Below are 26,276 nucleotides of genomic sequence, written 5' to 3' on the forward strand. Positions count from 1 at the left end.
ATGTCTTCCAGTGTGACAAAGGCAAGGCAGCTTATTAATGCTGCACATTTCATACACAGCTGCAGATCAAAGAGCTTTACTAATAGTGGAAAAAAGTGGGCATATTAAAACATGAAAATGATTATTAATAATGAGGAAAATGCAACACCAAATTGAGGACAGAAGTTCATTTATACACAATAGTAAGCAGGTAGGTTTATGTTTGGATTTTGTGGAACACTCTAAAAAGTTCGTATAGACAGAACGGCTCAGTATCAAAAACAAAATTAATCAAGCCGAGGTTTACTTCACAGGTTTCCTGAAAATCCCCCAAATTTAAACCGCCTCTCAAAGCAATTTAGCTGTAGTGGTAGGTTTATTGAATGTTATATAAAAACTGTTAATTGTCCCCTAATTTTCCAAAATATAAAGCGTCCCTCCCACCCGACCATCCCTGAAAAGAATCCAGAGACAACATTCACTTCTTAAAAGGAATTATGGAAAATTCCCAGTTGCTGCTTTCATTAGTTTTCCCAAAAATATACTTTTAGGGATGAAAGTCGGTCTGTTTTATTCATTTTTCAAGCCCTATTCTTTCTTTTTTTTTTTTTTTTTAATTCCATTACCTACAAAACTACTTGAGCTCGGTGCTTCAAGTATTTTACAATGAATATCTGGTACTATGGCTCTATGGATGTGGACCCTTGTGTAGCTTAAGTTAACAGAGTGATGGACGCTTGAAGTCCCGGAAATATTTGGATACCCGATCTCTGACAGCAGATTTGGATTCCTGCAGAAATCACAATGTTGCTGGTTGGGGACTCTTTTTGATTTACAGCTTCTCATATGCAAGATACATAATAACTCTATGACAATCCAAATCAGCTGAATGCTTTCACAGATATTAAATAAAGATATATATATTTTTAAAAACCACACATTTCCACAACATATCAGTGTGATATTCCTCAGGTTTGAATAACTCATATTTATAAATTGTAGTTTTTTTAAATTTGATGAACTGAGATGGAAAGAATCCAGTGTAACGCACCGTGTGGACATACCAGAACTGAGGCAGGAAAGTTTATATTCATATTCAGTTTCACAATCATTGCATTAAATTAATCTCTCATAACAATTCGTATATTCTATGTAAATCATATATTGCTTCATACTACCGGTTTTCACCCATTTATGGACTAAATGCATTTCTATCTAGGCTAGCAATAGTCAGATTCGCAAAAAATTGAAACGATCTCAAAGGATAATTCCACTTTTTTTTTTTTTTTTTACATGAGATTCAAATGGGGCTTTGGCTAGAGGTTCTATGAACCTCTTAAAACAGGAATTTTTTGTGTGGAAAAGGGGAGGATAGCTATGTAAACATCATTAAAATGTGGCAGTTTTAATACTTAGAGGACTGCAAAATGCTTCAAAACCATCATCCTCATTTAGCTTAACTGTCGCATTTGATTTAAGGGAGAATTATGAAACATGATGCCCATCCATTGCTGCTATTTCAGAGGTGATAACTGCAACATGCATCCCCACTTTCACCTGCATATGAATGGCTGTCAGGCTGCAGAAGCCTTTGAGTATCAGATTTTAAAAAAAAGAATTATCCTTTAAGTTGATTTTGGTTTAAAGTGATCTCAGTAATCCACATCAGAACAAGACCATTTCGTGCTACACTAACGTTGGCCTTTTCCATTATGAAATCCGCTTGGTTCCATTAAGCTGTTTACTCTCTCACACAGATAAATACATGCATACACACATGAATATACATAAGCCGTGCACGTGCGTACTAACAGATTTCATGAGTCATTTTTCAAATCAACTTATTGAGTCAAATTGCTCAGTTTGGGACTTAATACATATGTGAGAGTTTGCTTTGATGTGGTAAACCAGAGTGAGGGCTATGGGATCCCACCCACAACAATGAAGCACACTTAAATGGCACGGCAGCCTGAGGGAAATCACTTTGCTTCAACTCCAGCTCCTTCCTGCGCTCACTGGGGAGTCTACTGATGCACCACAACTGGATTACTTATGATTAGCCACCTTGTATTTATTTCTAATTAGTTTACGTCTTCATTCTGCTGCAAGTTTTTGATTATCATTTATCTCGATGTGATTGGAAGAGTTTTTTTTATGACAGAGTGGATGTTGTGTTCTGCATGACAGCCTGTGCAAACCGAAGACATCTGCCAAGCTAGTTTTATCTCCTTTTGTTTACTGCATCCGAAACAATATACTTAACACCTTCCAGATGCTTTGAGATAATAACATCAACACATTAAATCCATTTATTTATTTATTCCATCCTTCTAGTATTTCCTCTTTCTGAAATAATAGCATACAGAAAAATCTTCCAGCAGTTTGGCTCGGTGGATGATGCTTTTGTGTTATGTGTGCACAATTTTGTCTTCTTGGGTGCCATTGGGGATTAAATTAAACGTCGCACTGTTGTCCGGTTCATAGTCAGTTTTAAAATGAAGATAATTACTGCGACTTAGTCAGGATGTGTTCATATAGTGCAGTGTGTATACTACATCCATGTGGAAAAGTAGATTTTCACAAGACTCTTTGCAATTACATGAAAAATTAAGTACACCCTCACTGCTTCCATAGGAATTAAGAGGATAAGTAGCAGCCAGGTGCTGCTAATCAAGTGCACTTGATTAATTGATCATCAGCAAGTGTGAACACCTCTAAAAATGCAAAGGTTTTGGCATCTTGCTTGTCTGAAGCACTCAAGTCTGTAAATGAAATTGCAAAAAAAGAAGCATCATAGGTTCTACAGGCCTCAGTTAGCATGCTAAATGTTTAAGATCATAATGAAATGACACCGTTTTAAAAAGACTCAATAACTACGGTTTGTTTGGAGAGATTTGCTGAAGAAAACCTCAATATTTAAAAAAGAACATGACAGCACAGCTCAGGCCTGCAAAGGTGCATCTTAACAAACCGCAATCTAGACCACCTGGGACCTTAAGAGAACTGCAAACCTCAAGATACTGAAGCAACACTTTGAAGAAGTGGGAGCCAGAAACGGATAAAGTCATAAAGAAACTGATTACTTCAGTTTATTGCTGCTAAAGGTGGTTCTACAAGACACTGAATCATGGGGTGCACTTAGTTTTCCACAGGAGTCCCGGTGAAACCTTTCAAAATAAAATGTTATATACTGTTTGTGTAGTATATGAATTTGAACAGACTTTTCTCAAATTGAATACAGTGAGTCCTGCACTTAGTCAGACAACCATAGACTGTATGTAAAAGATGGACGTAGCCACTGTGAGGTCTAGTTTGTGAATGTAGCTGCAATTTATATAAGGTGGCATTAATATGAAAGATACTTCTTATGTGATGTGGCCAGGGATACGTTCTTAGAGGATGAAGAAAGGGGGGAAAAAGTACAATCATGCTTCTAGTGTTATTTACACTAGAAGCATGAGGAGATGGCTAACCTCAGAAGAGCTTAAAGCAACATCGGCATTTTTAAAGTTCATTAATTAATCCATTATCCATCCACTGATCTAGTAGGGGAGCTGAAGCATGTTGCAGCTGCCATAGGGTGAGAAGGGACTGGACACTCCGCCAGTTTGTTGCAGGGCTAACACGGAGAGACAAACAACCACTGACACTCACATTCACACAATTTAGAATCACCAGTTAATCTATTCCCTCTAACTGAGGAAGCGAGAGTACCCAGAGAGAACCCACGCAGACACAGAAAGGCCTCGGCCAGATGGTGGATTTGAACCCAGGACCTTCTTGCTGTGAGGCAACAGTGCTAACCATTGTGCTACCCTAATTAATCCATTAATTAACAGTAATTCATTAATTATAACCTACATACGCTCTCAAGTTTCAAAAACTATGTCAAGCTTTACTAGCTTTTCCCATTTTTGGGAAACAGCTGCTGATTGTAGCCTGATGTGTAATGAACCTATATTAAAGCGATCAGTTTCACATCTATCAAACTAATCAATAAAACCATCAGGAAACGGATCAACATCACTTCCAGAAGGATGAACTAAATCGGTGTTAGACTAAAGCTTATTTGTTTGTTTTCTTTCATTTTATCTTTTGTTAGGTTTGTGTGAATAATTTCCCTTCCTTTCTCCGATACTCCCTGTACTTCTTAAACAGAACGTTCTCTATAGCATCGTTCAACTTCCATTTCTTTATTTGTTCCTTCATTAGTTCATCCAGCCATCTGTTTTCTTGGCCAGACTTAATCAGATTTTGCCAAAACCTGTGAAAATTATGCATCTCACTTTCACGTTCCAGCATTTCTGTAATTACACTGATGAGGTCCAAGGGGTTTTGTCTGTTCCTTTGTTCACTTGTATCTCATAAACCATTTATCAGGCTTTCACTAAACTTGAGAAAGTGAAGCATCTTTTCCCTCAGATTTCTAATGATTACGGGTCACAGTGAAGATTCAAAGGTGTATGCAGTTTCCTGCCAGCACTTGGCAAATCTTCACCTATAAATGTATCTTAGAAAGTCTAATTTCCATTAACTTTAACACCATCAGACATCCATAGACTATCCATACAAAGGTTACCAGAATCTCAGCTTTCAGTGAAACCTGAAGCCCCTTAAAAACACCATCATGGTGTGAAATGCGCTTCATAATTGCCTTGTTTCAGCCCACTGTGGAATCAGCAAACAACTGAAAATAATGCCTGGGCACAGCGCTCAGTTACTTAGCCGGGTGTTCAATAACACACAGAGAGGGACATGCAAATATTAGTGGGGTGATTATTGGCAGTTGTGTTTGGCCTAAAGTAGCAGGTAACTCTATCCTCTCCATTATGCATGCTGTGAAGTGTGGTGCGAGGTGCACTGGTAAAGCGTTGCTTTTAACTGACCAGAAGAGGTTCACTTTACACTCAGATGTCCTTCACGGTGGAAATGCACTCGTAATGCAATGAGAGAAATGAAGCACCTCATGCACGCAGGACCTGAAGCCACCTTTAGGCAAAGTGGAAATTGGAAAAGTAACAAATAATACTTGAAGAATTTACAGCTCCATCAAAGAGCAAATTGTTTTGTGTTTTTTTTTTATTTAAAAGTGAATTTTTCACACATTTCAATTTGAGTCATAACTGATGTCCGTAACAAGAAGCAATCCAAGACGCTAAACATATGCCGAGGCTGAAAATTCTTCCATATCACCTTTGCATGAATTGAGTTACTGAAGGATTTGTATATCTGGATTTGTAAAAGTTTGTTATATTCTAACACAGTGCTTCCTAATGTTTTTTTCCCTTCACTTCTATTTGATATGTATTTGTGTAGCTGTGATGCAAAATGCTCAATTTTAATCAACCTCACAATGGTAAAGAATCCTTCCAAAAATTCCTGGCTCCAGATCCAAATCGATTCCAAAAGTTAATTGTTTCTAAGCTGGGCCAAGTCCCAACTTCTGTAAGATTTTCATGCAAATCTGTCCATAACTTTTTGAGTAATCCTGCTAACAAACAAACAGACAATCTGAACCGATTAGATGACCTCCTTGGCAAATCATGGCAGAAGACACCAAAGTGTTTTGAGACCATATGAAAAATAAATATTGCTTTTTCTTATGAGCAATAAACGTGACTTTTTTTCACTTATTAAACTCGATCTCAGATTTTTTTGTAAGCTTTCCCTTAAATTACACTATTAGCTGCTTATAAACGGATTACATTTCTTTGTCTTCAAACTGCAGCGTCTCTTTTAATAAATAAATAAATAAACACACAAATGGAATGGGAGCCACTCGTTCTCTGCTGACATAAATGTTTATTTCACAGGAGAATATTACAAACATGACATCTGGCTCATATTAAAAAAAGAGGATAAATACAAAAGGAATGAGACAGTCAACAGTCGTGTCATGTTTACTTTCTCGTGCACGCACGCACACACACACTCGCACACCATCTCCTCCCCTTTTACTGGTTTGACTCTTGAAAAGCATTCCTTGTTCCATTTTCCCCCATTCTCCTCAAGAATGTAGTAACAATAATAATGCATTAAGTGGGCTGAGTACTCTAAACACTCAGAGCTTCCTCTCACAGTAAGTGCAGAACCAGTTTGCCTGCTGTTGAAAGCATCTTACACACAGTCCTACAGAGAGTGGAGAGTTTGCCTCGGCACCCCCACCCCCACCCTTCTCTTTCTGCCTCGCACACGCACACACTCACAGACAGACGCAGAATAGGCTCCTATCTGCAAGTCTAGGTGAAGAAACTAAAAACACCGTCGGGCTTTCGTGCTGTCTGGTGAATCTGAGGACTTCTGCGTCTGGTATCGTTGCTTTTGTGCAGGCATCCTGCAGAAAGAGTCCCACCTGAGTTTTAGCGTTCATCGTGCTTCTGTCTGCTGGAGCCACCAGCATGGTGCAGCTCTGAGCAGGGGGTTAAATCCCCCATAAGAACAGCAAAAGGTCACCAAATGCTGTTGTTTATCAGCCATCCTGAAATGAAGCACCGAGCGAGTATCCTGTGGATTGATTTTAGCCCCTCTACAGTGAGCGGCATCGCAAACACACCATAATCATTATGTCCACGCAAATACTGCAAAAAATATAAAAGTAGTAAGGCTGTAGGCTTAATGACTGGGCAAGCTTACAACCAATATGTTTTTGTTTGTTTTTGTAAATATGATGTAAAGAAAGTGAATTTCTGTAATAATTCAATATGTGGATAAACATTTTTATTTTTGACATTAATGCCTTTATTACAGGGGAGCACAGGGGTACACAGAAAAGCAAGGTTATGGCACCCCAGCTTTAACGCCATCTGTTCTATATTACTGTGGCCTTTAATTGCCACAAAATCCCCTAAATCACAATATGAGAAGGAAAGACATATAATTTAATTAAAATGACAAAAAAGAAGAAAAATTCACTTTAAAAAAGTCTGATAAGCCAAAAAAGTTTTAAAGCAAATTATGTCACAAATTTTTCAGGTTCCAGCAGACAAGATACTAAAGAAAGATTAAAATGATGATATCGGTTCAAATAAAGACATTTCAGATTTCTGACTTTAATCTAGTCGCCCAGATAGAACTTCCTGGTATGGAGTAGTGAGCTTAATTTGGGAACTCTTCTGTCTTGTCCAGCTATGGTTCAGTTTAAAAAACAAAAAAAACCCCAAGAAGATGATGGACAAAATTCAAGACTTAAAAACAGTACTCGACAAATCAGTGGGTGACGTCTTGACAGCTAGTTCTATAGATAAGGTGTTTAAAAAAATAAAACTCAAATTTTTTGGTCATTTTGTCATTTGAGGAAACATATTGGTTTCCTCAAATGACAAAACACAGCAGTGTTATAATCCTAAAAACCAGCCAACGTGTTAGCTTCCTGAAACGCAACCAGGAGCGCGAACAATATGCCGGCTTTTTCCTCTTCTTTATTTCTAACCACAATCTGTGAATTTTCTAGCTAGCAGTGGCCAGAAATGATAACTTTAGCAATATTGTAAAGGACACAGTCGCACATAACTCAGCCCACTTTCTCACTAATGTTGTAAAATGACCACTGTCACATATTAGCACGACAAAGGCTCAAAAAATAAAGACAGACAAGTATTTTTACGATAAATAGGCTACACATTGAATTAAGTGTATGTGCTGGGTATTAGCACGTCTTTAAGATTTTAAAAACTTATGATGTAATGATGATCTAATCTTATGACCTAATATTTGGTATCTGTCCCAGGTGCCAAAACAGTAGTCGACAAACCAGTGGGTTTCTACATGATGGCGTATTTTTGCACTATTTTGTACTGTTGTAACATGCGGGAGAACAGTGACACACTTCAATTATATGAAGCCGAAATAATTTGGACCATTTTTAACTGTTGATGTTGCCTCAGTGTTCCTTTGCTTCCTTTGCGAAATTCACCCAGACTGTGACCACTGCTAGCAGAGGCATTACACTTCAAACTATACTAATAACAATGCTGTCTTTTAAGCATCTCTACAAGCAGCTCAAAGGTAGCCTACAAGCAGAGCGAAGGAATTTCTCAGTGTCTTAAAAGTTGGAGCCATTAAAGAGCACTAAATCAAGTTTCCAGTTGTCCCAGCAAAGAACTGTGTGATTTGGCATTATCTTTGCAATTACAAGGAAGGGAGCTGGATCTGCCTAAGATCTCTCTGTCTATGCCCTTTACACACACACACACACACACACACACACACACACACACAGAGCGAGAGAGTAAGAAGACAAGCACTCCAGGGAGAGGAAAATACACCTGAGGATATCCTCTTTGATTTCATAGCTCTGCCTGAGTCCTAAATTAACTTATATACCATAGTAATATAAAAAGTGGGTGGAAGCAGTGAGTTGTGGTTGAGGATGGGGACAGTCTGTGTGCAGCTAAACTGAGTTATGTCTGTTAATGACTGCATCGCCATCTTTTTGCTGCAGTTGTCATATCCTATTAAAGGAAGTGCGTCATTAAGGGAACAGATTTCACAAAGACCCGAAGACAAAAATGCAAAGCACAAGTCCTGCAAGTGAAATTTCTTTTCGTCCCCCAGTCAATGACCTATACATGTAATTACAGGACCAGTTCAAGCAGCTTCAAATATACCCTGAAGAATGTCCTGCACTATCACTTCATCGCCTCACAACTGATGTTTTTTTTTTTACCCCCTATTCTTTTTTTGAAGGCATTACAGCTCGCTGTTTCTTCATATGTCACAAAGATTCAGAATCTGTGACCTGAAACAGCCTGAGGAGAGCGACTTCACAGGCGGTTTCCTCGGGGACTAATGTGTTTTCAGAGCGGCGACCATCTTTTTCCCTGTTTAATGAGCTCAGTCATAAATAAATGCATGGCCTTAATTAGCCTGCGTGTGGTGGGGGCACTGGAATTAGTGTGGAGCTGTGGAGATGGAGGCTCCATGCCCGAGTTCTTCTGGAGATGGTGATCTGGGCGTGGGGAGGTGGCCTTTAAGCAGATGCTCTCCTCGCTCTCTGCTGGTTGAAGCTTCCATGACTCCCTCCTTTCATCTAAAGCTATTAAGCTGCTTCTCACCGAGCTCCTTGGCTGGTGGAGGAGCTTATACTGGACAGTTGGTCACACCAGTGTACACACACACACACACACACACACACACACACACACACACACACACATATATATCTATATATATATATATATGCATGCATATATATATATTAATAATAATGGATTGCATTTATATAGCGCTTTTCGGGGCCCTCAAAGCACTGTACAATTCCACTATTCATTCACTCTCGCATTCACACACTGTTGGAGGCGAGCTACAGTTGTAGCCACAGCTGCCCTGGGGCAGACTGACAGAAGCGAGGCTGCCATATCGCGCAATCAGCCCCTCTGGACATCACCAGTAGGCGGTAGGTGAAGTGTCTTGTCCAAGGACACAACGACCGAGACCTTCCGGTTACAAGACGAACTGCCAACTGTTTGAGCTGCGATCGCCCCGATATATTAAGATTATAAGGTAAAAATAATTAACGTTTTTTTCATTGAGCATTAAACTGAATTGTGCCCTTAAAAATTCCCCAAGCAAATGACAACAGTTAAAAAGCATTGAATCCTATAATGCCATCAATGAAAATGATAGTTATGTTGTAATGTTAAGTTGTGAATAAGACTGAAAAAGTGAGCAAATATAAAAATAAACAACTGGCTAATGTAGGCTGCAATAGTTAATCTAGCTGAGGCTCTGGGGCTCATGTAAATGTAATAAAACCTTGGGGAGATAATTTACTATTTCTTATTGTAAAGCTGTGTGTATTCACATGATGTATACTAAGGCAATTAAAAAGTATTTCTTTCCTTTAAACACCAGCTTAAATTTAACCACAGTTGGCTATACTCAGCTTTACTTTTCTCCCTTTTATTTTTATTTTTTTTTACTATACTGTAGTCAAGGTGATGTGTAATTTATGCCCTTTAGCAGCAATGGACTCTTGATATCAGTAATTTAATTTATAAAAACTGGACACTATGTTTAGCTACAAGCAGGATGGTTAGCTTGCCAGGTTATAGTGGCCAGAACTACCGATGATCACCTCTTAAATGAACAAATAATTACCATCTAAAACAAACACATATGCCCATATTTATAACATACTTGCCATTTTTAGTTACTTCAGGCACATTTTTGGATGGTTTCTATCTTGAAATGGGTAAGTATCTTCTTGAATGAGCATCACAAATTCTCTATTACTTTAGCTACATGCTAACATGCCACTTTTCCAGTTAGCTGTGCCCTGAAAAATAATACTTAAAACACAACAGTCAGCCCATTCCTGTGTTAATATCTTCTAGCAAGTATTTATTCATCTAAAAAATGTATTATAATCCTAGCCACAAATGCTAACACTGATAATAGGCCAGCCTTCTTAGCCTGTAAATGAGAAATCTAGTAAATCCAGTCCATACAAAACTGTAATTATCCTAGCCACAAGCTAGCATCCCAGCTAGTACAAGAAACAAATGTTACCAGTGGAGAGTGCTCCAATTTTGTAGTGCTTTTGCACCCGAGAATTTATACGGTATTCATGTGTATTCATGATATTCATCTCTTTCGGCTAGGGTCACCACAGTGGATCACTTGCCTTCCTCTTACCCTGTCCCTAACGTTCTCCTCTGTCACACTGACCCTCTGCATGTCCTTTACGCTTGGTCGTTTTCCTCTTTTTCTTCTGCCTGGCAGCTCCATATTTAACATCTTTTCCAATTTATTGACCATCTCTCCTCATCTTTGCTCTTCACATTATATCCACAACACCTCAGCCTTGCCTCTCTGAGCTTTCCCTCTGATACAGTCCATCTTGATCACTCTTAGCATCTTCAGCTCTGCCATATTCAGGTCAGCCTCTTGTTTATTTTCCAGTCCTATCATTTCCAAACCAAACCAACTCATCCACCTTCACTGCCTCTGCTTGCATGTCCACCTTTCCACCTGTCACCTTCTCACTCACACACATGCATTCTTGTCTTGCTTCTGCTGCAATTCCTCGTCTCTCCAGAGCGTACCTCCACCTCTCTAGGCTCTATTCCACATCCTCTGAACTCTTACTGCAGATCACAATGTCGTCTGCAAACATCGTAGTCCACGGAGACTGTCTGACCTCATATGTCAGCTGTCCATCACCACTGCAAATAAGAAGGGGCTCAGATCCCTGATGTAATCCCACCTCCACCTTGAAGCCATCTGTCACTCCTACTGCACACCTCACCACAGTCTTGCGATTCTCCTGCACTTCCCTGAGATACTCCTGACATTATCATGCAGTTGTATCGTACATTCATTCAAATCTGCTCAGACTTGCCATGTTTTTGATGTCCTACTCTATGCTACATAATTATTCAGCTGATGTAACTTGTAATTGCTGTCCATGTAATATGACCAGTACATAGTATATTCTAAAAACAGCAGACTCTAAGACATCTGAGAGTTAAAAGCGCATGATAAAGTCTCTCATTATCGGTGGGGCAGACTGATGCAGTCGGGACAGTGACCCCGTCGACTGGGAGAGTTGCTCAGGTGGGCCTGAGCTTGAAGCTTGCACCCCGCAGGGGGACATAGATACTTCTCGTGACTGATAGATGTGTTTTTAAAAGTGAGACAGTGTGCAAAGAGTTGTATTTTACTGTTTAGAGGATACTTGTGATTAAAATTTCTTTCAGATTTCTTTGCACCACTCTTGTCCATCCTGAACTGATTCATAAATGTCAAACGGACTAATAAATATTCTAGTTTGTAAAATGTTTAAGAGCAACAGATAATTTCTAAGAGTAATGAAAGGAATGAGTAACTGAGGGCCTGTCTACTTATTTTCATCTGGAAGCCATAACTGTGCAAGCAGATCAGGTGGAGCGTTTACAATATGCAGGTGGTGACAAAAACCATTAGTGAAGGATGTGCATGCCTGTTGGGGACGTGGTGACTAATTCAGCTCTCGTGTTGCTTTCTAAGTTACAGTGCGACTACGAGAAGGCCAGGGGCTCCGCCCCTCCAGCGTTGACCAGAACCCGAACGCACGCTGTTGACTAACCAGCCTCGCTCTGATGAAAGCAGAGAGGGGCCTATTGTCTCTCTTCACCGGTGTGTTCGTGGTCCACTACATCACCGCTCTCAACCATGTAAACAGCTCTCACAGCAGCACCCTCTGCCATCTCCACGCACGTCAACATTTGGATAAAAAACAATTTGTGGATAGTGGTCCAGCATGAGGATTGTAAAAATACATTAGGAAGGGACATTAGTAATATTACAGGGCCATATGTGTGGCAGACCACTGAGGTCACCTGACACTGAAGGTCACCTCTTGCAGTTGAAATTATTAAGTGCTTCCCCTCTAATCAGATGAGACGTCCCACATACTGCCCGTGCACATAGCAACCAGTTTATTTATAAGCCTCAAACTGAAATGACCAGTTGGTTTAATTTAATAGTGAGCAATAGGATTATACATGGAAACAAATTACCTAAGTGGGGGTACTCACTACAAAAAAAAACAAAAAAACAACTCTTTTAACAATGATGGAAACCACGGACATGATGTCTCCCAGTATTATTTCATTATTGGGTTTAGCCCCTGCATCTGTCAGCTAGGCCTGGCTTCTGGATGGGCCCAGCTTGTGTCCAGACTGACGCACAGCTGCTAGCCGCTCGCACAGACCCACGCCCCGGCCATCCCACACTCCAGGGTCACAAATGGGAAGGGCAGCATACTATCCCACCACCAACCACACACCCTATTACCCAATTACAATTCAATTTCCCAGCCTGCTGCGGTCAAAAGAAACAACACGTACTCTATCTGCAGATCATGATATCTGTTATTTCGTCTCCCACATGCTCCCGGTGGGGAGCATCTATTGTGGAGTCGAGCCTCTTTAAACGTGAGGAAGAGCAGACATTATTTAATGTGATGGAGTACAAGGGGCCGATATCAGCATACGAGCAGAAAGCTCGAATATGTTGTAGCAAACCATTTCTCCTTTAAAAAGAGTTGTGCTGGTGACAAGATTTCTTTTTTTTTATTATCAAGGAATGCAATTAGACTTCAGCCTTAATATCTCAGAGGCTGTCACATTCTCAAACTACTCTGCTATGCTTGCCAACTGCAATCAGAAATAACTCTGTCCCTTCAACTTAATGAAAAACAAGTACTTGGCTATAAACTTGTAGTCATCCTCTATCCAATCACATTGTCTTGAGTAATTAAAATGATTAGCTTAATTAGCTTAATTAACTAAATTTGACTACAGGACATGGCCATATGGTGAAGAAAAACAAAGATGGGAGCTAATTAAAGTTAAAATAATGCAGGTTTTAATTAACTCAACCCTTAGGCATCAACATTTTCAAATTTATCCAAGCTGATAATTAAAAAGTCCTCTTGCCCAAGCAACATTTCTTCTCTGAGCTAATTAAATCTGGAAATAAATTAGCAACATGACGCTCCAAATATTAATTCCTGCTAGAAGATGACTTCACTTTCTAATGAAATTAATTAGCTGCACTGGACCCTCAATCAGATGCCAGGCGCTGTCCGTGAGCATAGACCTCATGTAATCTAGCGCCGGGCGAAGGGCCCGAGGGCAGAAATTTACAATTGTAATGAACACTCTTTAACTGTGTGTCTCTCTTAATATACCAAATGAACATGTAGATCTATTTATGCCAAGGGCTTCCTCATTTATAAAGGAGTGGTAGGACCAGCTAGTTAAAACTTTTTTTTTTTCCAGAAAGAATGTGTAGTGTGAGAGAGCGCATAACCACATAGCTGCCAAAAGCGATGCCAAGACCAGCTTCAGCAGCCTGTAAGGTTCCACAGGCTGTGCCTGTGTGTGTGCCAGCCTATTACAGAAGACCCTCATGAATTCACCCCCCTACACTCTCTTGGCAGCTTAAGGGGATGACACTGTGGATGGGGTGGGGGGGGGGGGAAATGCAGTAAAATGTATCCGTCTGCATTTTCAAGTCTTTACTGTCCCAGTTGCCTATGCATATAATTTACTGTATATGTATCAGGGCAGTGCTGCAAAACAAACTTCATTATGTGCCATTATGACTCTGTTGAAACAGATGTCTAGGGTGTGCGACACCTAAAAAAAAAAAGATATATTTTCATTTTTAGAGCGTAAAAATAGATGCAGTTTACTGCATCAGTGGAAAAGCAGGTTACAACGATTCAAACAGATTTAAAGATTATGATTCAGAAGATAAGATCAAGATGAAATTTTAATGATCCCCACAGGGAACAAGCATAAAAATTAAATAATGACAGCTAAATCCAAAAGTTCCAGCTCGCGGTGCCAAGACAACAAGGCAGGTACAGGATACAGTTTCTGATAATATATCTCAGTAATGTGCAGTAAAATCACAGTTTAGGCCAGAGGAAGCGAACGAAGCAGGTTGAAGGAAGTGGACTACCTGGGATGATTATGCACACCAATCCGCCGCGCTTCTTGTTAGCACACTTGTTTTATTTTCAATAATTAAGTGCGTACAAGCCTGATGCTCAATGACGCCGATCGATACGACGCACTTTCTGTTCAGCAGCCTGACACACAAACAAAGATGCAGAGAGCAGACGAGGAGGCTCTCCAGAGGCTGCACCCTCTCGCACATGCTTGTTACAGCCTATTGGCGGAAGTGCGGCGTGAAGGGTAAACCTTCATTCTACTGCACCGACTGAAGATGCTCCGGCCTTTGTGCTTGTGCGTGTTCTCTCAAATGTCTTTAAAATTGAGATAATTGTGTTTACTGGGCACAGAGTGGCTTTCAGTCAGCGCAGGCCACAAACTACGAGGGGGTGGGGGGAAGCAGCTCTTTTGATTCTGTCACTTTTTCAATAATTAATGCTCTCCTCTGGCAATTTTGATCCGATATGTAAATAGTTTCTCATCCCATTATGCAGAACATTGATGAATGTGACAAAAATTCCAAAAGATGACAGTCCAGCTCACACAGTTGCGGGCAAACATTACAATAAACTAATGACCCGACCCTTTAATGTCATCCCATCAGAGACATTAGAGAATCTGAAATTAAAGGTACAGTTGGCGCACACGACAAAGTGGCCATCTCATCTAAGTGGAATACCCACATCAGTCAGGATGCAGCCGTGATGCGCCCGAGCTGAGCTTAAAGCTAGTTATAGCTCACATCAAAGGAACGTCATCGTGCCCAACAGCTACCCTTGCCATTTGGATCCCACTGAATCCGATCCTTTAGTTACATTTTTCAAGCTCTCTCTCCTCCAGCTTCCACGCTTAAACACCATTAAAATGGAAAATACAGTGTTTTCTGCATCAGCCCCGGCCTTCGTTATTTCACAGACTTGTCCTTGTTATCTTGATCGCAGTAAACAAGCCGCATATACTCCTCTGAATTCTCAGCTCTAGTGCGGAGTTGTCTGACAAAGTGGTCAAGAATGTAGATACAATTAGCGCTACAAAGAGATGTCTGGATATCAACGAGGTGGTGCAATGACCTTTAAAACAAAGGATTCTAAACACCGGCATCACAGAAGTGCGCTGGCTGCCGCCATAAGGCTCCAACTCATTTATTTCAGGTGGTTTTCATGTGTTCTGCTTTGAAGAATAATAAATCTAGATGCTCTAATCACGCTGCTCCAGGCTGTGACTCTTCCCTTAGATATTAATAACGCAGAAAAGTATACACAAGCATCAGATTCAGCTGAATCCATACGCAGCTTTTAGACAAAGATGAAGCATCTGATGCTGATTGTTTATTTGATGTTCGGAGAGCTACTTTCCTAATTATCCTGCCGCGGATTACATTATGAAGGAGTTTTTTCCCCCTCCTTTCTCCTCTCTTTTTTGATGCTGATTCTCTTTAAACTAGTTCAACAGAGCATGACCGTGATTAACTTTAAAAGGTCATTTAAAATAGCTTTCAGGGAGCACGTGATGAAACCTGGTTGAACGTTTGGAAATGATGTACTCTGAGATGAAGACCAGTCTCGCCCAGCGACCCCCAAAAGAATACACTTTATGCTTTAATAACCCCCTGACAGCATACAGAAGTCATCTCGAGACCTCCTGGCACATGTACCTGCAGAAAAAACAAGCCGTGTCCGCGCAATAATACATCAAGAATCCTTTAAATGAGTCTTAACATGTCTCGGGCTGCACCTCTCGTGACCTACCTCAGACACGAAAGGTTAATCCATGACAGGGTTAAAAACTTATCTGGCCTTTCTGGTCACATAACATCCCAATTACTTTAACAATCTCACAGTGAATGGAGGAAGAGGTGGTGGTGGGGGAGGCGGTTGAGGAGGGGGGGGGGGCTGGCCAAAGAGATGGGAGGGAAGAAAAATACAATAGATAAAAGTCTGTCTCAGAGTAAAAGATAAGTTCTTATCTTAATCTAATGACTCCACAGCCTTAATTTGTCAGACCTGGCTTGCCTGGAAGGGGGAAAAAAAAGGCAAGTTTCTCGTGCGGCGCTGTGTTAATAAGAGACATCTCTCAAGTCTCGGTGAAAGAGGAGAAAGGATCAGCGGCAGAACATTCAGTGGCAACAGCAAGATGTGCTTCGCTCCGTGGATGTAGTTTTTTTTTTTTTTTTCTTACTTGTGCTAACAGTTGCTAATTAGCACCTTATCACCCTCCAAGTAGCTCCATACTGCGGAGACGCCAAGCACACGAGTATTTATAACCCAGTGACTGAGGAGATAAACAGCTCTGCGTGGCCGATGGCCAGATCAAACATTCTGCTGGTGTTAAAGAATTATTTAGCTGCATTGTTCTAGACAAAGGAGACGTCGCCTTTCAGATCACTTTCACCTGAACTGTCTGCTCCAGAGGCCGCTCTGTTTGGCAAGTTTAGGCGTCATCATAATACATCTCTGAGATGACTTGGGGGGTTGTGGGAGGGGGTGCGTGTATATATATATATATATATATATATATATTTTTTTTTTCAGCCAAACTGCTCCTGTGTTAGCGCCTTGTTAATGCCACGAGTGTGTTCATTTACTGCATGGATGCATCCTTTGGAATCAAACCCTTAAACCTGGCAGCGTCGCTGACATGCTTTGCTAACAGAGCTACACACAACCAGACTGACGCAAGTGAAAGGAAAAAAAAAAAACATGTCTCTCGAGCTGCAGTTTCTTTGATGAGACAAAGAAAATAGAATGTGAGCTTTGTGTGAGAGCAAATCTCAATAGATTAATTTGAAGTGTTCACTGAATTGTGATTCCTTTTAATTAATGATAGAATTAACTGCTTTGTTAATGCGTTCCTGGAGGAAATGAGCTGCTGGCAAATTCTGCGGCGAACAAAAGGGGGGCACATCTCTCTTGACATTTATACAACTTTGCCAGTGTCAGGGTGCAACAGCTCATGCTGGGTAAAATTTGTCTTGAAGGAATGTTTTCCTGCACTGTTTGGAGACTGATTCAAAACTACGACTGGCTCCGACATCAGTAAAAGGCGCCTAACTGAACTCCTGGTTTCCTGGTAGATAAAAGGAGACGTGCTGAGGTTTTACACTCAAGTGTTTTATTTTGAATTCTGCTAATCAGCTAACCCCGACACGACCTCTCTCATTTTTTCTCCAGTGTCGGGTGGGTCAGGTGCCCTCAATGCCACTTCAGTGAGCGGCGACGGCGTTGGGCTTATTCCTTCCTGGGCAGATGTGTTCTCTGCGACCTCTGGGAGGTTGAATCAGTTCACATGAGCCGGTTCTCTACCTGCTGTCCCTCCAGCGCAAACTGCTGGAGGGCAAAACAAGAACTACCATCACCACATGTAATCCAAGATGGTGGAATCAGGGGCTCAGGACATTAAAGAAACTGATGGACATTATGGACAATGCCAGGCATCCTCTGCACACGGCCATTAACAACCAGAAGAGTCTGTTCAGTGACAGGTTGCTTCTCCCAAAGACAAGAACTAACAGACTTAAAAACTCCTCTGTCCCACACGCCATCAGACTGTTTAACTCCTCTCTGGAGGGGAGAGGGAGGGGAAACAGGAGGACAAAGGAGGGAACAACTAAGCTGTAGTGCCTCTTCACCTCACTGTGCAATACCTTTTGTGCAATACTTTTGTAAATAGTCAACGGTGCAATAGACTCAATACTTGAAATGTGCAATTCACTTGTATTTTTATTTTTATTCCTATTTATTCTATTTATCCCCTTCGTATATTTTATTTATATTGTCTCTGTATTTATATATATGTGTGTGTGTATAACTCTGTAACTTCTGTCGGTGCTGTGCTTTTTTGGAAATCGAATTTCCCAGAGGAACCCACCCGAGGGATTAATAAAGTTCTATCTTATCTTATCTTATCTTATCTTATCTTATCTTATCTTATCACTGGAGAGGCAGCTTAATGATATTGAGGACAACAACAGCAACCTGCCAGCCCTGCAGGTGGAAACACCTGAGGGTCTGTTACTTCAATTAATAAAAGCACAACACATGACTATGATGACCTGGAACTTTCTTAAAACAGGATAACAAACAACAAACTGTGAGCTGTGAATGACTCTGTCCAAACTATTTGTTCTCCCAGGCGAGGCGTGTCAGTGGAGTCAGTCATGTTGTAAATATGCACATCATTAAAGCCTGATATCTTCTTACTAAGGAATTCAAAATGACTGACCACTCAAATTTTCGCATAAAAAACTGATTTGAGAGAATTTTTGACCCTTTCTGAGTAGAAGCCCGTGGGTAGAGTTTATTACATGCTAGCACAGTGGGCCCCTTTAGAGGAAGTAAGCTTTAGAGAAGCTTACTTCTGCAATTCCAAGCAGTGTCTCTTGTTGCTTGGCTTTGACGTGACCTTTACCTCAAAACTATTTACATTGCTGATTTTCAAGAAAGTAAAACTAAAACTGACAGATTTTGCAATGCCAGTAAAAGTTCAACGGTGTCTTTTACAACTAGGCTTTGTGGGTTGTGCTTGAGTTAATGAATTGCATAAAAGTTCATATATGTTATAACTTGATTTTGTGAATTTAACAACAGCCAAAGTCACGCCCCAGATTCCAGATCCTTTACTGTAATCTCGTCCCTATTTTCATCTAACAGACAAACCCTGTTTAAAATAACTTTAACGCTTCTGCCCATCCATCTACTCATCCAAGTTCACAAACCCGTGTGTACTGTACTGTAGCAGTGTAAGAAGGGCTGATCTCCCACTCAAAGTCTGTTGAGTTCCTCTGCTTGAAGCCCGGCCTTTGCTGCTCTCCTGTCTGGCGATCTGCTTCTGACATCTGACAATATCCACTTAATTACTTCCAATAAGAAAGAAAAACTCGAAACAACACTACCTTCCACTGGATAGACCATTATGGACTACATAAGACAATTATGAATGGCTGCTACACCCAGCAGTGCGCGTATGGGAGCCAGTGACCCGGCGAGACTAGTGAAAGAAACAATCTGCTGTATTAAAGCACCTGACAACATCCACGATGCTTATTACAGCATTTTCTTTCACCCCCTTCACTAAAGTTTTTCACAGCGTAGCAGCATCAATGCACCGTGTGCTTTCTGACAACAACACCAATGCGTTTGTGGAGAAGATTTCATGTTTCAGAATATTTTCTGTTTGACGGTGTGCTTTGTGATGATTCTGTGTTCGGGCAGAGACAGAAAATCATTGAGATTTCAGGAACAGGGATATTGGAAGTGGATTTGAGTGAGTGTTACGGCTACATCTCGGCAGCAGCTCCTAACACATACTAAATTACAGCGCGTCCACGCCCATACTCGATATAAATCCATCAAAGGGGATTGTGGTGGTGGTGTGGCAGTTACATGGTTTCATTCAGCCACTGAGGGCATTTAATGAACAATTTGGGCCGTGTCTCTCCAGTGATTTCACACATGAATCCTTTAGGAAAAGCAGATTTTAAATGGGTGTTTACTCAGTAAAAGCGGCGTGTTCTTCACTCCTGTACCGCCGGCTGTCAAATGACAGCACACTGTGCTCTTGAAAAGGGCAGGCGACCCGTGCAGCTCAAAATTTAATGACTTTTAACTCGTCCTGATGGATTGATAGGTACATACAAGTGTTGACATAAGATTTTAAAGAGGAGCTTCACCTATTGAGCAGAGTTGCACTCAAGGAGCATACATTCATGCAAATGTCACCTTGTGTGAGTAGTACTTCCCCCACCGACCCCCAACAACAGCTGCATATTCTATTCAAGAGCAGGGCAACGGGGCATCCATATGAGCATAATATCACCGAGCAGGCGATTCCCTGCATGGACCTGTCGAGCATGATGTACGTAGCAGACCGGTATCTTCCCCAGCAGAGCTCAGATTGTTTTGATATTTTTATTAACATGTCCTCAATCATAAATCACTCTGAGGGGAAGTGAGGCCGATCCCTCCTCTCCACGCGGCATCAGATTACAGGTAGAAGACAAAGCTATCGGACACCTCGCCACGTGTCCTGCGTTTAACACTTCTTCCAGCCGCTGAACACTTAAATTCAGTTTACTTTCAAACATTAGGACGCAGCGGAATACAATATACATAATATTATGTAAATCGACTCTCCAATATAGCGGCCGGGACTCAAAAGCAGCGTTCTATCCTTCATCAGTTTTTATCAAAGCTGGAGACAAAACCAGCCGGACGGGCAGTAAGCACTTCTCGCAGTGTCAGGATGTGATGTCATATCGCTTTAAATAACCTCGCAGGATATCATTTTGTGTTACTGTGCGTCTTCTGATGTTATCTTCACAAATAGGGGACAGATTAATGCATTGTTTAAGCACAATACGGTGTCCATTTGCATCACAATAAGATTCCATTTTTTTTGACTTCTCAGCGAGCGCTCCGTGCCCCTGACTCAGGCCACGTGGCAGCCGTGCTGTTCTGCAGCCACACACATTTTCATGTCATACTAACTTGCCAGTGTGCGCAAAACTGTCACACTCCCTTAGAGGCTCTGGATGCTATGCGTAATTCCTTTAACACAAGGCCGTGCAGATATCCTTATCATTGTTGTAATGGCGTGCTCATGCCACCCTGCATCCTGCGAACTTGCACGAGGCAGCTGGTAATTCATTTAATTTATTCAAGTCGACCCGCGGTGGATCAGACCGCGCTGGGCTCCTGTTGTGTTGATGGCTGGAGTACACGGACGGACACTCAGCAGCCTTCGTCCTTCAGAGGTGATCTCAGGGCCACAGAAACATCATTCAGGACTTTCTATCTGCAGCCACTTGCTCAAATGTGAAACTCTGGAGGCTCGTGGAAAGGTATAGAAGCAGTGCGTCACAACAACAAATCAAAATGTTCTACTTTAAAATGATGAAAGCACTCTCCTGTCATCATCAGAGCAGAGCCTGCCTTTGTTTGCTTAATATGTAAACACCATCTGTATTTTGTTTAATCCTCCTCAACAGGTAGCCAGCTCTAAAGCGGATCCCCTGTCACTTGCAACCTAGGACATTTGGCGCTCTGACACGCTCATTCGAATCCGTGTGTTGGCGCTTCAAAGCAAATATCTTGTTCACATGTGGTCTGAAGCGCTGCGGGTGTGTTTGACTGGATCTCAGTCAGCGAAGAGCGGGAGCTTTATCTCTCCTGATGGATCTGGCCACTCATAATGAGGTGGACTCTTCTAATGAGCTCTGATTTCACAAAGCCCTGGGCTTGAGTTCAATCTAATGAGTGAGGGGCATTAATAAGTTTGGGTTGAGTTTTGCGAATGTGCTCCGTGGAAAATTTTTATTAGGAAACAGAACGATTCGGGTTCCCCGATACGTGACAATATACACATCTTGGATATATTATGGTCTAATTAGACATTTGTAGGTAGCGCTTTTTAACTGCAACACATATTGTATCAGTGTCATAAGGTGATTATAGAGGTGATGCACTTGTTAACAAATCAAATGCCAGTATCAAAGGCAAATCCTCCTTATATTAGTACAAATTTATTGGAGTGAAGAGTCTGTCCTTCCCACGCTGTAATTAGATTGCCTACCTATGCACAAAGGAGTCACAAGAAATGAAATGGCAGGTAATCGAGTCACTTTCTTTCCTCGCTACTGCAGTCAGTGCAAACGCAATATATAGAGTATGCAACATATGTCACACAGAGTAACTATAACAATATATTTTAAAAAATGTATCACATGTAAAAAATCATGTAAAAAAACCCCTCCAAAATACTGCAATACAACTTCTTCAGATTAGTCAGTCTAAACCCTAAAGACGTTTGATTTGCAATACTGAAAAGCAGCAGCACCAACTGTGCGTAATGTGAAAGACATCCCTAGAAATCATGAACCCACAAATACACTGCACTGCTATTCCTCTCGGTGTTGTGGAGCATTTTAGTGTCATTTGGTTTACAAGCTCAGATAAATCCAATTACACAGCAGCAAATGACACAAAGAAAATAGCAAGTGCACATAGTTGAGCATCCACAAACTAGACCTAGACACATTTTCATGCAATGGTGGAGACCAAAAGTGAGCTCAGTGTAAAATGAATATTGGACACATTAGCTGTTAGCATGCTTTACAATATCAACTTTATAAAGTTGCATTATCCCTTTGCTACTATGGTAATTCAGCAGATTTATGCAATAAATAATAGTTAAATTTGTTGACTAAAATTTGGAATTGTGCAATTTACTATATTCCATAAAATCTCTTGCTGTGTGTGTGTGTGTGTGTGTGTGTGTGTGTGTGTGTGCGCTCTACACGAAATATATTAAGTCATTAAGTTACTTACCAACCATTTTAGCCTTTATGCATTGTGTCATGCTTATTTCACCACAATAACTTGTAATAATTTGTATCCACGAAGCTTCAGTTACTCATGATACATTATAACGCCAATTAGGTTACCTGGCAACCACCTAACAACAGGCTAGAATGACCTATTTTTAAAAGATTGACGTCTACCACCTCATCTTTTTTTTTTTTTTTTTTTACTTTTCTCAGGGTGATTAAGAAAATGAACTCACCAACAGCTCAATCACACAATAATCATTAATTAGATTTAAATTTTTATTAATCTACCAAATTACTGAGTTGTTATTTCAGCAGTGGATTTTCCTAATGCTACACAGCATATTGCTCCCTTACTGTTATCACATGATCTTACTATTTCCACCACTGATAAATACTGAACAATGTGATAATGTGCTGATGGTGGTGGTATGCTCCTACAGTACTATGGGCAGCTGTAGCTCAGGTGGTAGAGTAGGCAGGCCATTAATCATACGAGTGGCAGTCCATTCCCTCTCTCTTTTTGTCCATATGACAAAGTGTCCTTGAGCAAGACACTTTAACCCAAATTATTCCCACTATGTGGATGTGGTGAAATATGTTTTGGACAAAAGCGTCAAACAGAAACAAACTAAGAAAAAAAAAACACAACCTGAAGTCACCTGGAAGCAGCAGAATGCTGATGACACACAGGAAGTTAAGGACAGAAGAGGACACCGGCCAGGATTCGGAAAGGCATTTGTCTTGCAGGATGGTCTCGTAACCTTTCAGTCTGCCATTTGCGGAGATGTCTTGTCGGTGTGTATAGATGTAAGAGAGCCCACTGGAGGTGTGCCCTCCCCATGTGCCCACCTGCCTCTCTTACTGCAGTCTGCTGTGCCATGTGGAGCCCCAGATGTAGCCTACAGAATAATCCACACTTGTACACTCACGAAGGTGTCCATCTGGTCCCACGCACTCAAATTAAGTCCCAGAACCCATACAGGCGTCGGGACACTGTTGTTGTGGCATTTAACAGATTCGAGAGCATGAGATACTGCTGTACTTCTTCTATTCTGTCTGTAGGAAGGCCCGAGCTGAGGCGCTGCACAGCTGAGAGTCACTTGGCTGTGACTGGGAGGTGAAACGGAAAGGGACTGAGCAGGATAAGCCTGCAGAGCTCACTGCTAGCAGAGCAGAGTGAGGAGGATCTTTTTACATTAGCTGAGCCTCGGGCACATGCAGATAACAGCAAAGCTCCTGCCTGGCAGGAGAGGCACCAACACTGCAGCCCTGCATCACAGCTGGCAATGTTTATCCAATCAAAATAAAAGAGCGCTTTTTATACTTCAAGGTTTTGTCTTCACATCTGAATAATATCTCATGTCTTTGCTTTTGACTAAATATAGACTGACCTGAAAACAACTGAATACAAACATCAGATAGAGGCCCGCCTCAGTTTATAATAACTCTCATTTACTTTAATCCCCCCCCCCCCCCACACACACACAGTGATTTAACAAAGGACAACACTCACTTATTTGACTGTTTAATATACAAGACAGTTTCCTATGAAACACATTTATACAGGAACACCAATTTACAGCACATTTGAGCGAATACTGAAGGAGAGCTCCACTCAAAACCTGGATGATGTCATCAACGTGTCATCACTCGGGTGACAGATTGGAGGTTAAGAGTCCTTCTGAGTGCAGGTCTAATTCCCTCCTGGGAACTTCAGTTTCTCCCCCCGTTAAAAACATGTAAACGAATCCCAGACAATCTCCCAAAATTGCAGTATATTTACTTCCAGCAATAACCTTTATATAACCTTTAATTAACCCCCTCCCCCCAAAACCAAATAGTTTCCTATTGCAGGAACTTGCCATAACACTGATGTTGATATTTTTTGTTATCAGTTTGCTGATTATAAGTTATTTGATGCTATAATAAGATTATTTGTCCTCATTACAGATCGCTGTGACTGACAGCTGCTTTGAATAAAGAAGGAGCAACTGCTGATGTCTGAGTGGGTTGTTCTGATGTAAACTATTCAAAGTGAACTATTCAAAGGTTTTGTGGGAAGCTGCTATGGGAAACTTTATTTGAAAGTAATGCAAACGTACACCAAGCAAGGTAATTGTGCAATCAACATGTTAGGTCTCTCCTCCAGAAAAGCAGTTTATTCACCAGGACCCACTGGCTGCAACCATGGCAGATGGGAATCGGTACTATTTAATATTTTACATGATTCATTTAGCAGCTGCAAAGCTGATTGGTAACAGTCATCAGGAGCTGTAGGCTAAAAAGATGCACTTGATAGATTAATGTCTGTCTTACACCATTTTCAACTGCCCACAACGTCAGTTTTGGAAGAGACCAAAGACACAACATATCGGGGGTTGGTGGCGAGCTTCAGAGCTCACCTGGTATGCAGATTTCATCAAAGCCAGGCTCTATGTTCCCAGACTTTGTGCTAAGCTAACCTAACCAGCAATAATTTTATATTTAATAAACAGATGTGTGTTTGATTATCATTCCTCTCATCCATCTCTTTTGCTGCAAATGGCCCAAAATGTTAATTCCAAGCAGTTATAGGTGAAAATAATGTGCAGACAGTGTGATGGTAATATAACATGAGAGCGACTTGTTAGCACGTTTTCTGTCTGTATAATAATGGTTTATGTTTTAAGAACTAGTGTCTCTCTGGGAAGCTTTAGTCTCATTTCTGAAGCAGCAGCAGGACAGACGTTGCTCTCGCCCCCGTCCTCGTCACCACTTCACAGGCTATTCAATTAGCAGAAGAAGCATGGGAGATGGAGCCATAATGGAGCTGATGAGATGCACAAGGACAGGTGACACTAATCAGAGCGGCGCCCCATTGTCTCTGTGTGGGCATCATTAAGGAAAGGGAGTAATTTCAGGTTTTTTTCTCCCTCTCTGAGCCTGAATACACTCATGCTGCCTGCGTGCATTCCCTTCCTTGTTATCAATTTGCAACATGTGTGAATATATCCACTGAAACGAGTGAGAGTGTAAGGAAAACAAGAATATTTGACACCTCAAAAATAGGTTTTAAAGTGTAAGTTCTTATAAATGCCACACTGATATACTGATGTGTTAGCTTCAATGGCTCTCAGACACATCTAATTCCCCAAGGATTTACTCTCACCCTGTAATCTGTAAACTCCTTCTGTTGTTGGTTCAGAAAAGGCTGAGGCATCCACTCTTCAACACATCCACTTTCCTCTCCTCCATGTGAGTGGATGAGGCTGCTGATGAAGCGCGATCTGCCGAGGCGGCCTCAGGCCGATCCCAGAGGCCGGGGTTGCTTCTGTCTTCTGTCGAGTCTCTGGGCTGGACTACGAGGGAGTTCTGCGCCGCCTGCCGGTACCGAGAGCTGAAGTAACTCCACAGACACCTGAGAAAATCCAGCCAAAGCACAAAGATTAGGAAAAGACTCAAGGTTTGACTGCTTCATCCCACATAATTTTGCCGAAAAAGTCCAATTAGCTACATTCGCACTTTGGCAAATCCCAAATAACTTT

General features: G+C 41.2%; 1 protein-coding gene across 4 annotated transcripts in view; it reads right to left on the reverse strand.

Moving 5' to 3' along the window:
• Positions 1-24,261: 24,261 nt before the first annotated feature.
• Positions 24,262-26,276, reverse strand: part of LOC146680487 (uncharacterized) — a 142,818-nt gene continuing 140,803 nt past the window's right edge. For 3 of the 4 annotated variants that reach the window (XM_085447846.1, XM_085447844.1, XM_085447847.1), the window contains exon 5: positions 24,262-26,149. In XM_085447846.1, coding sequence (XP_085303972.1) covers positions 25,933-26,149 — 217 coding nt within the window. In that variant the 3' untranslated portion in view covers positions 24,262-25,932. The remainder of the gene's footprint in view (positions 26,150-26,276) is intronic. The other variant, XM_085447845.1, reaches the window with a different exon arrangement.

This window comes from Copadichromis virginalis, linkage group LG23 (genome assembly GCF_057382275.1).
Source record: "Copadichromis virginalis isolate Kocher_CV1m ecotype Utaka linkage group LG23, C_Virginalis_male_GT1.1, whole genome shotgun sequence".
Lineage (NCBI taxonomy): Eukaryota > Metazoa > Chordata > Actinopteri > Cichliformes > Cichlidae > Copadichromis > Copadichromis virginalis.